Source organism: Amblyraja radiata, chromosome 14 (genome assembly GCF_010909765.2).
Source record: "Amblyraja radiata isolate CabotCenter1 chromosome 14, sAmbRad1.1.pri, whole genome shotgun sequence".
Lineage (NCBI taxonomy): Eukaryota > Metazoa > Chordata > Chondrichthyes > Rajiformes > Rajidae > Amblyraja > Amblyraja radiata.
The window spans coordinates 40,800,596-40,820,200 of record NC_045969.1 but is presented as its reverse complement, the minus strand read 5'-3'; the positions used below and the strand labels follow the sequence as shown (position 1 = coordinate 40,820,200).

The 19,605-nt window shown below is 46.0% G+C and overlaps 1 protein-coding gene across 2 annotated transcripts in view; it reads right to left on the bottom strand.

Moving 5' to 3' along the window:
* LOC116980705 (organic solute transporter subunit alpha-like) overlaps positions 1 to 17,655 on the bottom strand; it is a 47,009-nt gene extending 29,354 nt beyond the window's left edge. For both annotated transcript variants that reach the window (XM_033033172.1, XM_033033171.1), the window contains exons 1-3: positions 17,509 to 17,655; positions 7,001 to 7,155; positions 4,338 to 4,411 (exon numbers count right to left, since the gene is read on the bottom strand). In XM_033033172.1, the coding sequence (XP_032889063.1) occupies positions 4,338 to 4,411; positions 7,001 to 7,155; positions 17,509 to 17,587 (308 nt within the window). In that variant the 5' untranslated portion in view covers positions 17,588 to 17,655. The remainder of the gene's footprint in view (positions 1 to 4,337; positions 4,412 to 7,000; positions 7,156 to 17,508) is intronic.
* Positions 17,656 to 19,605: the final 1,950 nt, after the last annotated feature.

Below are 19,605 nucleotides of genomic sequence, written 5' to 3'. Positions count from 1 at the left end.
TTAATTCTGAAGAGAGAGCCTGTCATGTTACTAAGATTTCTAGTCAAAGAAAACTTGGTAAATAATCTTGCAAAATTCTAGGTCGGATATTCTTGTTCGCCTGTGATGCGTTATATTTATAATGAACATTTTGGAAGGTTTGGACCTTTGAGGTATATGGTGGCATTAGTTCCTATATTAACGAAGAGAAGTAGTGCTTCAGTAATCATGGAAAATGCATTATACCAAGGGAAGTCAGATGTAATTTGTGACTCGGAAGCAAAACCATTTAGCAAGACATAATGGAGACACAAGAAACTGCAGATGCTGGAATCTTGAACAAAACACAAAGTGCCGGAGGAACCGAGCAAGTCAGGACGCATCTATGGAGAGAATGGACAGACGACTTTTCGGGTCGGAACCCTTCATCAGTCTGAAGAAGAGTCCCAATCCGAAACATCGCCTGCCCATTCTCTCCACTGATGCTGCCTGACCTGCTGATTTCCTCCAGCACTTTGTGCCTTTGCAAAACATAGTGATGAGTAAACACAAGGTTGCACTTGTATTCTGTGCACAATCTTAGGCTTCCAACTTAATTTATTCCACTGTTTAGGTATGTTGCAAAACGTACCTGAAGCGTCGCTGAAAATCTGTCCCAGCCCGTGTGCGCGATTTTGGCATCGTTTAGAGGGGGGCGGGTTTAAAACGCGATTTTCCCTAGGCTGTTCAAATCGAGGTTTTTCAGCCTAGTTAATTATTAACGAAAAATCGCTGGAAGATTCCCTCGCTTGAGCTATTATTAGTTTTAAGGGCTTTATTTAATTGTTATAGTAGGTTAAAAATTAACCTCTAAACCCCCGACCGCCGACAACGGGCCAGATCTCATACAGGGGGAAACGGAACGTAGGCTGTTTATTTTTACGTTAAAAAGGGCTTTTTAAGATCCCTTTATACAAAGTTTAATGTTGCGAGTAGCTAATTTTGGGCCCATTATATCCCGCAGTATTTTTCTGGGCATTTGAGGCACAAATCTACTGCAATGTGAACGTTCTAATCCAGCGCGTTCACAGGATCCCACTAGAAAGCTGATTTAAATGGACTTTAATTTACAGCAATTAAACACTAAATTCCTTCCATTTGGCCTATAAATTAATGTAAATGAGATTTAAAAATCATGTTTTATTGTGAATTGCTTGTGAATATTATTTGGACACTTAGGCTATTTAAAAATGTTAATCATTTATTAAGAAATGGATAGATGTTTAGATCTAGTAATTGAAGTTTGGAATTAGCTACAATTAGGTAACTAACTAATTATATGCTTTAATTTCAGGTCATCCAAGAAAGATTAGTTTATTTGTTTCAGAATGCTTCAATCTATGATAACTGAAAATTTCATTCAGTTCTCTTAATTTTTAAGAAAGTTATGGCTTTTGACTGTCCACGATCACAGCTTTTTTTGTTATGTCCATAGAAAATCAATAGGGAACAAGATGCTAATTTCCGAGTATGAAAATGGTCATAACGTTTTAAATACTTGAGATATGAAAGTGAATTAGGTGTCAAATTAAACTTATTTTTATGCTTTATCTGATGGGATAAATTGTAGACTTGATTTTTTAAATCTCAAAATTTTGTAACATTGCTACACTGTTAGCTCTTGATCTGCAAAAAACAAATACTGCCATGGGTAAGTAAGGGAGTAAATTGTAATGATGTTCATCCCAGACTCAATCTCAAGGATCTCTTTACACCAACCCTACAGCAACAGTATGTGAACAACTATCAGCTTGACTGGCAAAATTTCAAAACATTTGAGAAATGAATTTACTATTCTGCTGTGAATACTAGAGAATCACATTAAATCTGACACTTGGATTGATCTAAATCCTACTTGTACGTGTCAATCCACCCTTAAAAGGAGAATTGGAAAAATAAAATTATCTTCAACGCCTATTCTTTGCAAGTACTACTCTCACAATTATGAAATTACACACTTTAGATTAAAAATGGTAGTATTCTAATACCATCAATCTACACCCTGTATCATGGAAATAAACGGAGAGATCTGGGAGTACAGGTTCATAGTTCCCTGAAAATGGCAAGTCAGCCGGACAGTGTGGTGAAGGAGACGCTTTGCACACTTGCCTTTGATGAAGCCGAATAAAGTTACAAAAATAAGAAAATATTTTAAAAGGTTTCTGGGCTAGCTTACAGCTTATCTTTATTGTCAAATTAGGCTTGCCTCAGGTTGCGGTGTGTGAGATAATAAATACCATAACATTGTCTCCCAAGTGACAAGCAGAGAGGAGCTAGATCTCTTTGAAGTAAGATGCCGTAAACCAAATGGCCAATGTTATGGGGGAGGAGGCGAGAAAGGAAGAGAGAAACAGCTAGTCATATCTGTGAAGTAAGATGCCGTAAACCAAATGGCCAATGTTTATGAGGGACCAAATGACAGAGAGGAAGCAGCGAAAGAGCTAGGGTGATCTCTGTGAAGATAAAATGTCGTAAACCAAATGGCCAATGTTATCTTGTACCATGTAAACAAAATGCCTTTGATGTGATGCATTCTGTGGAAACCTTTTCCTGTACCTCTGACCATGACTAATCTGTGGGATGTGCTAAGGGGACAAAAAACCCTATTTAATGCAATTTAATTCTGTTGTTCAGAGAAGTGGACTGAGGACAGTCGAGTGTCTACATTGGTCACTTGACTGGAGTTCTCCCTCCCTTCCATCGGCCGATAATAAGTAAAGTTGTGAACTGGTCTACCAAACAGTTTGTGTGGTGTCTGTTTATTAAGAAGCGAACCTGGTTTAGTTGTTAAGAAAAGTAGCTTTTTCACCTTCATTGGGAAAGGTATCGAGTACAAAAGTTGGGACATTATGATGCAGTTGTACAATTCATTGGTGAGGCCACACTTGGAGTACTATGTGCAGTTTTGGTCTCCACCCAGCTAGAGGAAGGACATCATTAAGTTGGAACAATAGAAGGGATTTACTGTAGTCGCTGCCTCAAAAAGGCAGCCAGCATCATCAAAGACCCACACCACCCTGGACGTACACTCATTTCACCCCTGCCATTGGGAAGAAGGTACAGGAGCCTGAAAACTGTCATGTCCAGGTTCAGGAACAGCTTCTTCCCTATAGCCGTTAGGCTATTAAACGCTACAACCTCAAATAAGCTCTGAACTACATGGACTAGCATTGTTATTATTGCACTATTATTGCATTGTTCTATCTGAGACATATGACAATAAAACACTCTTGACTACTGATAGGCTGGATGTTAACTGGACTTGCGGGCTTGAGCTACAGGGAGAGGTTGGATAGACTGGGACTTTCCTATTTGGAGCATAGGAGGCTCAGGGTAATCTTATTGAAGATAATCAGGAGGCGTGGATAAATTGAACGCTCACAGTCTATTGAAGAGAGACCTCAGCTGCAACATTTTCACTCAGACGTTAGTCTTTACTTGGAATGAGCTGCCAGAGGAAGCTATAGAAGCAGATACAATTACGACATTCAAAATACATTGGGACAAATATGTGGATAGGAATGGTCTTGAATGAAGGTAGACAAAAATGCTGGAGAAACTCAGCGGTTGAGGCAGCATCTATGGAGCGAAGGAAATAGGCAACGTTCTTGAAGGATATGGGTGAAATTTGGGCAAATGGAACTAACCCAGAATGCCAACTTGATCGGCATTGATAAGGTATTCCCACTCTGTATAGCTCTATGATTCTAAGACTCTATGAAAAAAAAACTACTTGCAATGGAATTGTAGTATTTCCAGTCCCATTTTAGGCACGGAAAATTGTTAAACATTTTATTAGTAGTCTTTCACTAGTTTCCCTTATCCCTAACCAGTCTGAAGAAGGGTCTTGGCCTGAAACATCACCCATTCCTTCTCTCCAGAGATGCTGCCTGTCCCGCTGAGTTACTCCAGCTTTTTGTCTTGATCTTTGGTTTAAACCAGCATCTGCAGTTCCCTCCTGCACCTCTTTAAAGCATTTTTTGTTATGGAACTTAAACTTCTCATTAGTGAATGTCAGGAAAATTCCACACCTTCAGAGTCCATTAAAGTAATATTTCTGCACAAAAACACTTGCTCTAGCCAAGGCATAGAAGGATATGGATCAAGTGCTGGGACATTAGATTAGTATAGATGAATAATTGATGGATGGGGTGAAGGGTCTTTTTCCAATTGAGGAACTGTTTATTTTGTTTGGCAAATAGTTGGTATCTTTTAAGATATCTTTATACTCCAAGATCTAAATGACTTACCCTTGGTTTAAAGTAACATTTTAATCTGAAATGTGATAGATTAATGAAAACCTCAAAAGAAATACGTACACTGCTGTTGTCAAATCTGTGATCATTGATGCCAGTGGAACCCACATGCCAATACAAGACGTTGATGCTATCACCTGAAGCAAAAATATTAAACAACTGTTATGATTAAATACACTAAAAATTAACACTTCAAAATATTGTGAGAAAAGGTTTCCAAATAACCTGCATAAATAATAGTTTTTCTGAACTGATGCAAGTAGACAGCAAAGATAGACACAAGGTGCTGGAATAACTCAGCAGGTCAGGCAGCATCCCTGGAGAAAATGGATGTGACCTTTTGTGTTGGGACCGTTCTTCAAAGGAGAATAGTTCCATAATATATTTTCCTTAAGTTATTTTAAACGAATAAATAACTGACACAAAGTCTTTTTTTTTAAAAAGAAAAGCGTGTCGATAGGATTACATGAAGTAAGATTAAAGAAACATAAAAAACTAGTGTGAGCCACTTGGATACAATAACCTCTGTCATTGATTAGCATTTTCTCTTGAGACAAACATGCAAGGAATTACAATTATATCTATTTTTTTAATTCATTTAAATAATCAAAAAACTGTTGAAAATTACATGAAATATGAATATTTAATAATAGAGGTGCATTTAAAAGCATATTAATTTAAAATATATAATATGCAATAATAAATACCAAAAGCCTAACTGCGCTTACCGTTTGAACAAAAATCAACCACTCCTATCAAATGGTTGGGGTTACGTTATAACCATATAACAATTACAGCACGGAAACAGGCCATCCCGGCCCTTCTAGTCCGTGGGCTAACGTCTATAATGCCCTGTTTTCTCTCTCCTGCGTATGTACAACAGCTATGGACCAGCAATGATGAGGGTCCAGATAAGAGCCACAGGAGCAGAATTACAATGCCACTGGGCTCAATGATATTCAGGGGCAGGGCGAGGTCCCAATTATCCTGACCTGACTTCCAACATATCACATAATTGCATGCAGCAGCGAGTAGCCACAAAGATCCAGAATCTGCTCATATACATTCTGCAGGTAGCCGGCTTTTCTCTACAAAACTACTGCAATCCAACTGATTTAAAATATATATACACACACACACACACACACACACATATATATACAATAGACAATAGGTGCAGGAGTAGGCCATTCGGCCCTTTGAGCCAGCACCGCCATTCAATATGATCATGGCCGATCATCCCCAATCAGTACCCCGTTCCTGCCTTCTCCCCATATCTATATATATTATTTCACAAATAGAACTAAAAAGGAACTGCAGATGCTTGTTATCGTGCAGTTGCATTAGTTTAAAACCATGTTTATTTATTTTGAAGGGAATAGCTAAATTCACAAATAGAACTAAAAAGGAACTGCAGATGCTTGTTTATGTCAAAGATAGACACAAAGTTACAGGGTTTCCTTTATTGTCATTCAGACCGAAGTCTGAACGAAATTTCGTGCCTGCAGTCATACATACAATACAATAAAAAAACAACAATAAACACATATTAACATCCACCACAGTGAGTCCACATAGCACCTTCTCACTGTGATGGAGGCAAAAGTCTTAGGGCTGCAGTCTCTTCCCTCCTCTTCTCTCTCTGCGCTGAGGCGATACCCCACCGGGCGATGTTGCAAACAGTCCCGCGGCTCAAACACCGCGGCCCCGGGGTGGTCGAAGCTGCCGTCCACCAGTCCTGCTGACACAGCCGCTGGCCTGCGGCCGAACCCCGGACTCAGGTCACCGCCGCCAGAACGCCATCCCAGCCACCGGAGCACCGTTCCAGCCCCGAGCCGGATCGCCCTCACGTGAGTGCCGTTACTGTCTCAGCCTCGCGCCAGGCCGCCCCGACATGGGCGCCGCTCCTCCCTCGGGCTGGGCCGGGCAGCCCCGACATGGGCGCCGCTCCTCCCTCGGGCTGGGAACGCCATACCTCCCCGAGCTCGGCCACTCCGACGGGAGCACCGTTCCTTCCTCGGACCAGGCCGCCCCCCGGGAGCATCACAGCCCCTCACGGAAGCCCTGTTCCAGCCCCGAGCCGGGCCGTCCTCGCGGGAGCGAGCTCAGGGCGAGTCCTGGCGGGCTCTGCCTCCTGAGCCTCGAGGTCGCCAGCTCCGCCATTAGGCCTCAGCGCAGACGGAGGCAGAGAATGGGAATACGACAAAAAAGTCGCATTCCCCCGCAGGGAGAGACAGCAAGCCCCGTTTCAAACCCCCCCCCCCCAAAACACAAACTAAAAAACCAAAAACTGGACTAGCCAAAACGAAATAAACAACACAAAAAAGCAAAAACAAACGGACTGCAGGTGAGCCGCTGCTGCCAGGGCAGCGCCGCCACTTCCATTCCTTCTATCCAGAGATGCTGCCTGACCCGCTGAGTTACTCCAGCATTTTGAGTCTATCTTCGGTGTAAACCAGCATCTGCAGTTTCTTCCTGCATAGTACGTTTACATATTCTGTTGTGCTGCTGCGAGTAAGAATTTCATTGTTCTGTTTGGGACATATGACAATAAAACACTATTGACCCTGCAGATTATGTAGGATGATGGCTTCACACCGGGAAAACTCTTGGATGAATTCTGTTAATGCAAAATGAGAAAGGGTGATTTTTAAAGCCTCATGATGAACTGAAGGCGGTTCCTGAAACTTTGATTTTCCCAGCTGGACATCGTAAAGAGTACTTACAGGTGCAGCCCCGCTGATCCACATAATAGTGGCTCTCCTGTTGGTCGAGGGGACTTTTCTCAGCAGGTAGATAACTTCCTCAAGATACACAAGGTTTGCAATCACAGCCATTAGAGTGAGAACACTGTATAGAATGATCGCAGGCAAATTCAGATCTGTGGAGGGAAAAGCATTAGTTACTTGAGATGAGCTGTCTCCATTGATAAGCCATTTACAATCTTTACTTTTTCATTTTTATTATGAGCAAATGCAATATATTGATTCTAAAGTTAAAGTGATGTTGAAGTGGGGTGGGATAACATAGCAGAAGATCATAATGAAAATATAAAGTCTTATCTACCCGAGATAATGGGACTGGCTGAGATGAACATCTTGATCGGCATGGACAAATTGGACTAAGGGGCTTGTTTCCGTCGTGTATTTTTCTAATTGGAACCTTAGCTTGTTAATTTGCTCTCTTGCCGTTATACGAGAATTTTCCCGAACAGTCTGTGACCCATAGTGCTGTGGCCATAGCGCTATATTTAAACCCCATAGAGCTGCAGCTGACAGCTCTTTGTTTAAATCCCCATGCGTTAAGCTGACAGCGCTCTGTTTAAACCTTTGCGCACCAAACCGGCAGCGCTGTGTGTATTGCACACTCCAAGTCTGGAGCACTGTGTGTATTTATTTGTGCGCCAAGTCTGCAGCGCTGTGTGTATAGCTCTTTGTTCGCTAAGGGGGGGGGGGTCTTGCTGGGATGCAGTCCCCTGCCATTGGTTGTGGCGCTATTGGCCAGGACTTACCGGCTGTTATTTCAACACCTGATTTCTTACCTGTATAAAAGCAGGCACCAGGAAGCCAAAAGTTAGTTCAAGTTCATGTACGAGAGTAGTTCACCGACGGGCTGAGTCACGATCAGTGCCATAGACGGATGCAGAAAGAGAGGGGGGCGGGTGTAAAACTGGACCCCGCGCATACCTAAACAGGTATTGTTTTTGTCCTCTCTTGCCAGTAAAACTGATTTGCAACTAAACAGATGAGTGAACCTTTTTCTGTTCTACTAGTCAAGATCCTTCAACCTGTTCCCTTGCAACACTTGCTCATAAATTATTCAAGATAATTATACACGTGGTCTTCTCATGTTAATTTGGTGATTATCTTACATTCTTTCCCAGGAGTGAATCATAAAGCAGGGTATTTAGTTACACTATTATTTCCACATTGTCACACTACATTAGTCACACTAGTGACTAAAGTGACACACAAGCCAGTTATTCACAAAACAAGAGGAATAACTGGCTTGCATTTTCAGATCGTGAGACAAGGCAGAAATTAAAAATGTTACAACTGAATTTCCAAAAATCACTGAATGGATTGGCAGCTTAGACCATTAGTTCCTCAATTTAATAAAAATTATATTGTGAAATAGAAGTACAAGAATAATTCATTGAAGAAGCCAGTGCTGACAGGATAATCCAACGGGACACTTTCAATTGAGTTAAACGCTTAATATTTAATTCGATTTTAAAAAAAATGCATAAATATAATTTCTTGCCATGAAAAATGTCACTGCAAAGTCAGATTTTAGATTAGTGTTCTGATATTATTGCATGAAGTACGACTAAAGAGACACAAGAACTAGCATGAGCCACTTGGATAGAATAACCTGTTGTTAATTGTCTCTCTTGAGAACATGTTTGGTTATTACTGCAAGGAATCATAATTATACATTTTTTTAATTCAATTAAATATTAAGAGTTTAACACCATAGAATACAGCCTGTGAATTATTTTATCAGCACTAACTCATTTACCAAGTTATTCTTATTGTTCTATTTCACAAAATAATTTTTAAATATATATTTTTTTCCATTTTATTAAAAGACTAAAGATGCTTCATCAACTATAGTTTCTGAAAGTACATTCAATATTCTAACTACCATCTGTTAGAATATCTCGATCGTCTTCAATTTTAAATAGTGACATTGAGATTAAGAAGTAAAAATACTGCAACATAATCTAAGCATTCATTCTACTCGGGTAGCTAATTGCTGAAAATTAACTTAATGATAATATGACGACAATTGGAGATTGGAGATACACTCCTTAATCCACAAGAACATGATAGTTCTGGGATTATCTTAACTTTTGATGAATAATTCGTACACCAAATATCATGCAGTTGCATTGGTCTTTAGGGCCATGTTTATTTATTTTGATGGGAATAGCTAATTTCACAAATAGTACTAAAAAGGAACTGCAGATGCTTGTTTATGCCAAAGATAGACACAGTGCTGGAGTAACTCAGCAGATCAGGCAGCATCTCTGGAGAAAATGGAGAGGTGACATTTCGGGTCGAGTCTGAAGAAGGGTCCCGATCCAAAACCTCACCCATCTATTTTCTCCAGAGATACTGTCTGACCCACTGAGTTACTCCAGCACTGAGCATATCATTCACAAGTAGTACCATTGATTAGGAATGGAATATCAGCGTTTATTGTAAGATCTTAAGAGTATTAAAGAAGGTGATTGTGAACTAATTGTAATATGAAAGACTGGTATAACCACTTGTGGAAATGTACTGCCAATGGTTGTTACGATGGATGGAGGAAGGTATCCATAGTCAATCATACATTTCTTCCTTTTAAAGTGTTAATCATAGTCAAAATTTCACATGAATATAGTAGTCAAGCATAAACCAGCATCTGCAGATCCTTCCTACACATACATATACTGACTTGGCATCTTTCTTAACTATTGAATCAGTATCTTCTGGAACAGAACTTGGTTTCAAAAGAGAGAGATGGTTTGAGATGAGGAAGGAAACATTCACGGTGGTCTGGCTATGTGGGAAGTCAAGGAATTTCCACAGTGCACACCAAAGATCCTATAGCGGTGCACACTGCATAGTTCTATAAGGCTCAGTTATTGCCACTCCTTTATTTCCCCATGAAAATCCTACACACTAGAACTGGTCTGTTCTTGGAAGCTATGTAGATATAATTATATGGACTGGTACACAGATTATTTTCCCCCATTGTAGATAAACTAAATAGCCACAATTTTCTTGGTACTTGTTCAACATAATCTGTTTATGTTAGTATTTTTGGGGGATATTTTAGTTTTGAGAGATTCCCTAAGACTTTATCAGCAAATGTTGAAATGTTAAGAAAAACTAAGAAAAATCTAAATATTCCACATTGCAATTATATGATAATAATCACTCCACTTTAACTAGATCATTCACAGAATGAAGTACATTGAGATCATACATACATTTTGTATCTATTACCTTGTGTATTCTATCTGTGTCTGTACAAGATCGCTTACCGAAACTGCCTAGGGCACAAGTAATTAACAGGTCTCAGCCAAATGATTGGGAGGAATCGCATAGCTTGCAATCTGCTAATCTTGCTCCAGCGAAACATTCCACAGCTAAATGTTATTTCCTTTTAATTCCGAGTCTCCTTATCAGTTACCATTTGTCTGGACGCTTTGTGGTTTCAATCAATGTATAAAATAGATGTTTTTCAGCATTAACACAGAGAGGACTCCCACAGACACTTGTGCTCTGTGTGACTCTCTCTCTCACACAATAAAGTTTGTTCAGTTTCTACCTCAGTTTTGTAATAGTCTTTGTTGGAAAATTTCTAACACTTGTTCAACATAATCCGTTTATGTTATTTTTTGGGGGGGATATTTTAGTTTTGAGAGATTCCCCAAGACTTTATCCCAAAATGTTGAACTAAGAAAAATCTAAATATTTCACATTGCAATTATATAATAATAATCACTCCACTTTAACTAGATCTAGGTATGTTGCAAAACTTACCTTCAGCGGCGCTGCAGTTCTGCCGCTTCCCGTGTGCGCGACTTTGGCGCCTTTGGGGGCGGGTTTAAAACGCGATTTTCTCTAGGCTGTTGAAATCGATGTTGTTCAGCCTACTTAGTTGCTGACGAAAAATCGATGCGAAATTCGTTCGCTGCAGGTATTTTTAAACTAAATTGGGTTATTTAATTGTTATGTATCTATCTATTATATATTAAAAGTCTGTGGCTGCCGCCGTCCGTCCGGCTGCCTTTCTATTCATTCCATCGTGTGATGTCGACAGATGGCACAATGGGCTAAGTGTTCGGCTGGCAACCGGAAGGTAGCTGGTTCGAATCCCGCTTGGAGTGCATACTGTCGTTGTGTCCTTGGGCAAGACACTTCACCCACCTTTGCCTGTGTGTGTCCTTGGGCAAGACACTTCACCCACCTTTGCCTGTCTGTATGGAAGTAATTGTGTGAAGCACTTTGGGGTCAATGCAAGTTGACTAAAAATGTGCTATATAAATAAAGACATTATTATTATTATTATTATGTCACAATGCCCAATGCTCGCAGATGTCCAATCGGAATGAATCCATTTACATATGCCTTTGCACCAGCTCCAGGCCCTGGTGATCGTTCCATCGTGTGATGTCACAATGCCCAATGCCAAAAGACATTCTTGCCATAGAGGGAGTACAGAGAAGGTTAACCAGACTGATTCCTGGGATGTCATGACTTTCATATGAAGAAAGACCGGATAGACTCTGTTTGTACTCGCTAGAATTTACAAGATTGAGGGGGGATCTTATAGAATCTTATGTTTCCCTCTCATCACCCCTCTCCCTCCCACCCATCCCTCTCCCTCCCACCCCCCTTCACTCTCTACCCCACCCCCTTCCCTCTCCCCCCGCCCCTACCCCTCTGTCACTCTTCCACCACTCCCCCTAACCCTCCCCACTCTTCCACTTCTCTCCCCTTCCCCTCCACTCTTTCCCCTCTCCACCTCCCCATCCCCCCCCTCCCCATCCCCCTCTCTCACCCCCTACCCCGCTCTCCTTTCCCTCCCAAATCTGTCCCGTTTCCTCCTCCTCCTCCTCTCCCCTCCCTCCACCTGTGTGTTTGGGGGGTGGTTAATGCGAGTGTGATGTCGCAGCCCCCCCCCCCCCCCCCCGCAAACGCCGTTGGGGAAACAGACCCGACTGGTCTGCACTTGGTCTAGTTATTATATAAAACTCTGGGCCTGCCGCCGTCCGTCCGGCTGCCTGCCTTTCTTCCTTTTGATTCTTTCCATCGTGTGATGTCACAATGCCCAATGCTCACAGATGTCCAATCGGAATGGATCTATTTACATATGCCTTTGCAGCAGTCCCAGCCCATGGTGAACGTTCCATTGTGTGATGTCACAATGCCCACATATGTCCAATCGAAATGGATCAATTTACATATGCCTTTGCAGGAGCACCAGCACCTGGTGAACGTTCCATTGTGTGATGTCACAATGCCCAATGCTCAAAGACATTCTTGCCATAGAATGAGTACAGAGAAGGTTCACCAGACTGATTCCTGGGATGTCAGGACTTTCATATGAAGAAAGACTGGATAGACTCGGTTTGTACTCGCTAGATTTTAGAAGATTGAGGGGGGATCGTATAGAAACTTACAAAATTCTTAAGGGGTTGGACAGGCTAGATGCAGGAAGATTGTTCCAGATGTTGGGGAAGTCCAGAACAAGGGGTCACAGTTTAAGGATAAAGGGGGAAATCTTTTAGGACCGAGATGAGAAAAACATTTTTCACACAGAGTGGTGAATCTCTGGAATTCTCTGCCACAGAAGGTAGTACCCCTACCCCACTCTACTTTCCCTCCCAAATCTCTCCAGTTTCCTCCTCCTCCTCTCCCCTCCCTCCCCCCCACCCCCCCTCCCCCCACCTGTGTGTTTGGGGGTTGGTTAGTGTGAGTGTAATGCCACAGCCCCCCCCCCCCCCCCCCCCCCCCACAAACGCGCGTTGGGAAAACAAACCCAACGGGTCTGCACTTGGTCTAGTAGTAAATTAAAAATCATCCTCTAAAGCCGCGATCCCCGACAACGGGACAGATCTCATGTAGGAGACAAGGCAAGGTAGGTTGTTTATTTTTACATTAAAAAGGGCTTCTTAAGATCCCTTTATACAAAATTTTATGTTGCGAGTAGCTGACTTGGGGGCCCATTCAATCCCACAGTATCTTTCATGCCATATGGGCTTCAAATCCACCGCAATGGCAGCGTTCCAAACCAGCGCGTTCCACAGAATCCCACTCGCAAGCTGATTTAAATGGCAATTAATTTACAGCAATTGAACACTAAATCCCTTCCATTTGGCCTATAAATTAATGTCAATGAGATTTAAAAATCATGTTTTATTGTGAATTCTTGTGTGAATGTTCTTTGGACACTTAGGCTATTTAAAAATGTTAATCTTTCCTTAAGAAATGGATAGATGTTTAGATCTAGTAATTGAATTTTGGAATTAGCTACAATTGGGTAACTAACTAATTATATGCTTTAATTTCAGGTCATCCAAGTAAGATTGTTTAATATTTGTTTCAGAATGCTTCAATCTACAATAACTGAACATTTATTTCAGTTCTCTTAATTTTTTAATAAAGTTAAGGGCTTTAGACTGTTCTTGATCACAGCTTTTGTGTTAAGTCAATGGAAAATCAATAGGGAACAAGATGCTAATTTCCGAGTATGAAAATGGCCATAACTTTTTTAATACTGAAGATACGAAAGTGAATTAGGTGTCAAATTAAACTTCTTTTTATGCTTCTTCTTCTTATCGAGTCCACACACAAGATTAGAAGTTGTTCAGCCAGAGCTGAACACACTTCTCGGCATCTGCACAATGGTGTCTGTCTTGCGCTTCTTGTGCTTCTTGTGCGTGGTGGTGGAAAGATTGGTTGAAACAGGGCCGCGACCTTTTTATGCTTTATCTGATGGAATAAATTGCAGACTTGATTTTTTTAAATCTCAAAATGTTGTAACATTGCTACTAGATCATTCACAGAATGAAGTACATTGAGATCATACAAATGCCACACAAGTACAAGCCTGTTTATCCTTCCTTTCTCGTGAAAAAGACAACTCACCCCCATTACATGTAAGGGGACTTTTGAGCGATGTTTTCCATTCACTGGTAACATTTGTTTTGACGCTGCAAGAACAAGGTCACCGTGCGGTTCAATAACTGTTTAATAACTTTGTAGCCTGCCAAAAAAAGGGTTTATTTTACTAAATGGCTAAAGCAATGAGCACAGCTGAGATTATCTCAGAATTGTGAGTTTGAGGAAAATAGCTGATCCAACCTGCACTGAAACAGATGCTGGCAAAAAAAACGTATAAAAATACTTTCACTTGCTGTGTATATTTTTATTTGTTTATTATTTCCAAAGCAAGCAAAGGGGTCGGGGGGGGGGGGGGGGGGAAGAGGAGAGGGGTGGGGGGGGGAAAGAGGAGAGGGGTCAGGGGGGAAGAGGAGAGGGGTCGGGGCGGGGGGGGGGGAAGAGGAGAGGGGTGGGGGGGGGGGGAAGAGGAGAGAGGGTGGGGGGGGGGAGAGAGAGAGGGGGGGGGGGAAGGGGAGAGGGGTGGGGGGAGGGAGAGGAGGGGGGGGGGGGGGGGAGGAAGAGGGGGGGTGGGGGGAAAGAGGGAGGGAGGGGGGGAAGAGGAGAGGGTGTGGGGAGAGGGGCGGGGGGGGGGGGGGGGGAGGAGAAGGGGCGGGGGGGGGGGAGGGAAGGGTGGGGGGGTAGGGGGCGGGTGGGGGGGAAGAGAGGGGGGGGAGGGGGGGAGGAGGGGGGGGGGGGAGGGAGAGGGGCGGGTGGGGGGAGAGGAGGGTCGGTGGGGGGAAGAGGAGGGGGGTGGGGGGGGAAGAGGGAGGGGTCGGGGGGAAGAGGGGGGGCGGGGGGGAAGAGGAGAGGGGTCGGGGGGGGAAGAGGAGGGGGTCGGGGGAAGAGGAGAGGGTCGGGGGAAGAGGAGAGGGGTCGGGGGGGAAGAGGAGAGGGGTCCGGGGGGAAGAGGAGAGGGGTCGGGGGGGAAGAGGAGCGGGGTCGGGGGGAAGAGGAGGGGGTCGGGGGAAGAGGAGAGGGTCGGGGGGAAGAGGAGAGGGGGCCGGGGGGGAAGAGGAGAGGGGAGGGGAAGAGGAGAGGGGGGGGGGAAGAGGAGAGGGGTCGGGGGGAAGAGGAGAGGGGTGCGGTGGGGAAGAGGAGAGGGGTCGGGGGGGAAGAGGAGAGGGGTCGGAGGGGAAGAGGAGAGGGGTCGGGGGGGAAGAGGAGAGGAGAGGGGGGGAAGAGGAGAGGAGAGGGGGGAAGAGGAGAGGGTCCGTGGGGAAGAGGAGAGGGGGTCGGGGGGGGGAAGAGGAGAGAGGGTCGGGGGGGAAGAGAGGAAGATATAGGGGGGGGGGAAGAGGAGAGGGGTCGGGGGGGAGGTCGAGGGGAGGGATTCTTTGGGGGAGGGACTTCGAGGGGGGGGAGAGGGGGGGGGGGGGGGGGGGAGGAGACGGGGGGGGGAGGGAGGAGAGGGGGGGGGGGGGAGGGGGAGAGGGAGGGGGGGGGGGGGGGGGGGGGGGGGGGGGGGGGGAGAGAGGAGGGGGGGGGGGGGGGGAGAGGGAGGGGGGCGGGGGGGGGGAGGGGAGGAACGGGAGAGGGGGGGGGGAGGGAGAGGGGAGGGGGAGGGGGGGAGGAGGAAGAGGGGGGTCGGGGGGGAGGGGTCCGGGGGGATGGGGAAGAGGGGGGAGAGGGGGGAGGGCGGGGTAAGAGGAGGAGGGGGGGGGGAGGAGAGGGAGGAGGGGTGGAAGGGCCGGGGAGGGTCGGGGGGGGGAGGGGGGGGAGGGGAGGAGGAGAGGGGGGGTCGGGGAGGGGGAGGGGTGGGAAGAGGAGAGGGGGTCGGGTGAGAGAGGAGAGGGGTCGGGGGGGAAGAGGAGAGGGGTCGGGGGGGGAAGAGGAGAGGGGTCGGGGGGGGAAGAGGAGAGGGGTCGGGGGGGAAGAGGAGGGGGGGGGAAGAGGAGAGGGGTCGGGGGGGGGAAGAGGAGAGGGGTCGGGGGGGGGAAGAGGAGAGGGGTCGGGGGGGGGAAGAGGAGAGGGGTCGGGGGGGGGAAGAGGAGAGGGGTCGGGGGGGGGAAGAGGAGAGGGGTCGGGGGGGGGAAGAGGAGAGAGGTCGGGGGGGGAAGAGGAGAGGAGGTCGGGGGGGGGGAAGAGGAGAGAGGGTCGGGGGGGGAAGAGGAGAGAGGTCGGGGGGGGAAGAGGAGAGGGGTCGGGGGGGGAAGAGGAGAGGGGTCGGGGGGGGGGAGGGGGGGAGAGTGGTCAGGGAAAGGACTTTATTGTTTGATGAACATACAATGGAAATACAGCTTGATACCAACTGTACCTTACTAAGTGAAATGCATCTTTGACAGCAACACTAAAGGAAAAGCCCGGAAATAAATGACTGAAGAGTTTAATTTTTGACCTGCTGTATAAAGAATGCATAACAATGAATTAGCAGATGGTGTGATAGATTAAAAGATTAAAATACAAAAAATAAAGATTTATACTGAATACTTGAAGAAGTTAAAAAATTCAGATCTCTCTTTGGATGCATTTTCTTGTCCTAATCAAGAAAGGTTTGGAACAGGCCCTCCCATGGTTACGGCAGGATTCTGTTCCTGAGAAAGATTCACAATCCAACTAGTTCACAAATCTGAAATGCTCAGGGATTTGAGTTCCCACAGTGGTGGGTTGTCCCACAGGAATAGATGGACTGGAGAAGCATTTTAAGTCTCCATTCACCATTATTAGTAATAAAGCTGATATTAACACATTTAGCTCCAGTCTGTGACAGACTAATGGTTGTAAGAAGGACACGGATAATATGTGAAGACGAGTGCTCGCATGAGCAGACGCTAGTTGGGGAGGGGGGTTACAGGATGAGTGGAGGTGGGGGAAGAGGAACTGGGGGGGGTACATGAATTGAATTGAATAAATGTTATTAGCCAAGTATGCACACATACAAGGAATGAGCCTTGGTGCTCCACTCGCAAGTAACAACACGACATACAGTAAACAATTAAGAATAAAAGATTGTAATTTAAACATGTGAAAAATTAAATAAAATACCAGAGCACAAGGAGGCTACAGACTTTTTGGTTGTTGAGTAGAGCTACTGCTCGTGGAAAAAAGTTGGAGATGGGTTGGGGGCTGGAGTGGCTGGGGGGGGGGGGCAGGGCGAGGGACCAAGGAGGGAGAGGACTCAGAGGGGTCAAGGGAGAGGGTGAGGGGAGAGGAATCAGGAGAAGAGCAGTTGGAGGAAAGGGATCAGGGAGAGAGGAGTTAGGGGAAGACTGGTTGGGGTTTGGGGAGAGATGAGTCAGGAGGAAAGGCGTTCGAGGAACTGGGTTCAGGGGCAGGGGGGTGGGGAGAGGAGTCGGTGGGGGAAGAGGTCGAGAGGAAGGTTAGGGTGACAGGGGAAGGGGTCAGCGGAGAGAGGAGTGGGGGAGAGGAGTAGAGAAGTCGGGAGGGAGGTGAGGAAAGGGCTGGGGGCAATAGCAAGCGGCAGACCGGGCTCCCACCTTCCCTGCGCCCCAGATATTACACGAAATGCTTGAGCAACTCAGCGGGACAGGCAGCATCTGTGGAGAGAAGGAATCTGCGCTCTGCTGCCCGTACAAAGCGTAGCCCCGCCGGCACCACCATCGCCCGCTTACCCTTGAGGATCTGGGCGGCTTCGGGAGGGCTGGAGCCGCAGTAGAGGAGCTCCAGGCTCCGGTTGGGAGAACCAGCCATGGCTCTGGCTCCGGCTCGCAGGCTGCCTGCCGCTGGGTGTTAGTTAGACAGAGCGGGCAGCGAGTACCGCCTCCCGTCTGACTCATCCTCAACTCCTTCTTCTGCAGAAGGACCGCCACCACCAACTCTCGGCGCCGTAAAGCAATTAAGCAGCCGCAATCAACCGCTCCCCAAAACTCAATTGGCACCGCCGCCTATCCCGGCAATTAAACCTCTCCTTCGTGCCAGGAAAGGTTCAGGCGATCCGAGGGCAATGACCTGGAGGGCAATGGGTGACATGAACCGTTGGCAGGAGCAAAGATTATAGAGGAGCTCCTCTAGTATCTTTGGGCAGGTGATGACAGTGCTGGCCAAAACCCCTCCAGGCAGATATCTCAGAACCATGGAGAGACAAGGAACTGCAGATGCTGGAATCCTGAGCAAAACACAAAGTGCTGGAGCAAGGCAGCATCTTTGGAGGGAAAGGGTCGATTCCTTGAAGAAAATGCTGGATTAACACAGTGGGTTAGGCAAGATCTCTGGAGAAAAAGTATAGGTGATGTTTCAGGTCAGGACCCTTCTTCACGATCCCGACCCGAAACACCATCCATCTTTTTCTCTCCAGAGGTGCTGCCTGACCCGCTGTGTCTGTCTTGGGTAATTATTTCAGGTTGGGATCAAGAAAGATCCAAATGGGGCCCCACCCGAAATGTCGCCTTTTTGTCCCCTCCACAGATGCAGCCTGACCCATTGAAAGTTCCTCCAACACTTTGTGTTTTACTCAAAACTACCATTCACTCAGATACGTGAGCTGAGCCTGCATGTTGTTTTTTGACCCTCATCACACTGCCGCACCCAGCCGTCTATTCTCGGCATTCTCTATCGCCACAGAGAGGCCAAGTACAAATTGGAAGAACAACACCTCATATTCCATTTGGGCAACCCAATGGCATTGAATGTTGTAAGATTGAATAAAGGTCCCGACCCGAAACGTCGCCTATCAATGTTGTCCAGGGATGCTGCCTGACCCGCAGAGTTACTCCAGCACTTTGTGTCTATCTTTAGCATTGAATGTGTAGGAAAGAACTACCCATGCTGGACACAAAATGCATTGAATGTTGCATTTATGAATTTCAGGTAACCCAACTACCGGCGATCTCCTCCCACGCACACCCTTCTGCCCACCTAGTTTTCCTCTTAGATAGACACAAAGTGCTGGAGTAACTAAGCGGGACAGGTAGCATCTCTGGAGAAAAAGGACGAGTGACATTTCGAGTTGGGACCCTTCTTCAGTTTTTCTCTTCACTTGTTCATCTCTCCCATACACTCGCTCCACCTGGTTCCATCTGCCACCACCCCCTCTCCATCGGGCTCCATCTCTGCAATGAAAGGATCTGTGGAGGCAAAAGGAGTTTTACATCGACCTTTGGAGTTAGGACCTTGCATCACGACTGAAGGGGGGAAAAGGTAAGATTGGCAAAACAGGTAACTCCCCATGTTATGGGGGAAGAGGAGTTGTGGGGGGACGGGATCAGGAGAGAGGAGTCAGGGGAAGAGATGTTGGGGGGTTTGAGTCAGGGGGCTGGGGAGAAGAGTCGGGGGAGAGAGGGGACCGGGGAGAGAGTGGAGTCGGGGGTGGGGGGGGAGTCGGGTGAGAGGTGTTGGGTGAGAGGTGTCGAGGGAGAGAGGAGTAAAGGGGAGAGAATGAGTGGAGGGGAGAAAGGAGTAGGGGGAGGGGAGAGAGCGGTTGGGGGGGGGGGGGGTCCAGGGTGGTTGGGGGAGGGTGTTCTTGCATTCCCAGAAAACTGTCCCCATCACGATTTTCCGTGACGTGAAGCCACGCCAGAGAGCTTTAAGGTGAGATTTTCACAGAGTGGTAAATGTCTGGAATACACAAGCAAGGATGGCGATGCAAGCAGATGTGATTGTAGCATTTTAAAGGCGTTTAGATAGGCACGTGGATATGTAGGGGAATGGGATGGGGGGAGGTATAGGTCACATACAGGCAGAAAGATTAGTTTAATTTGGCATCATGTGCA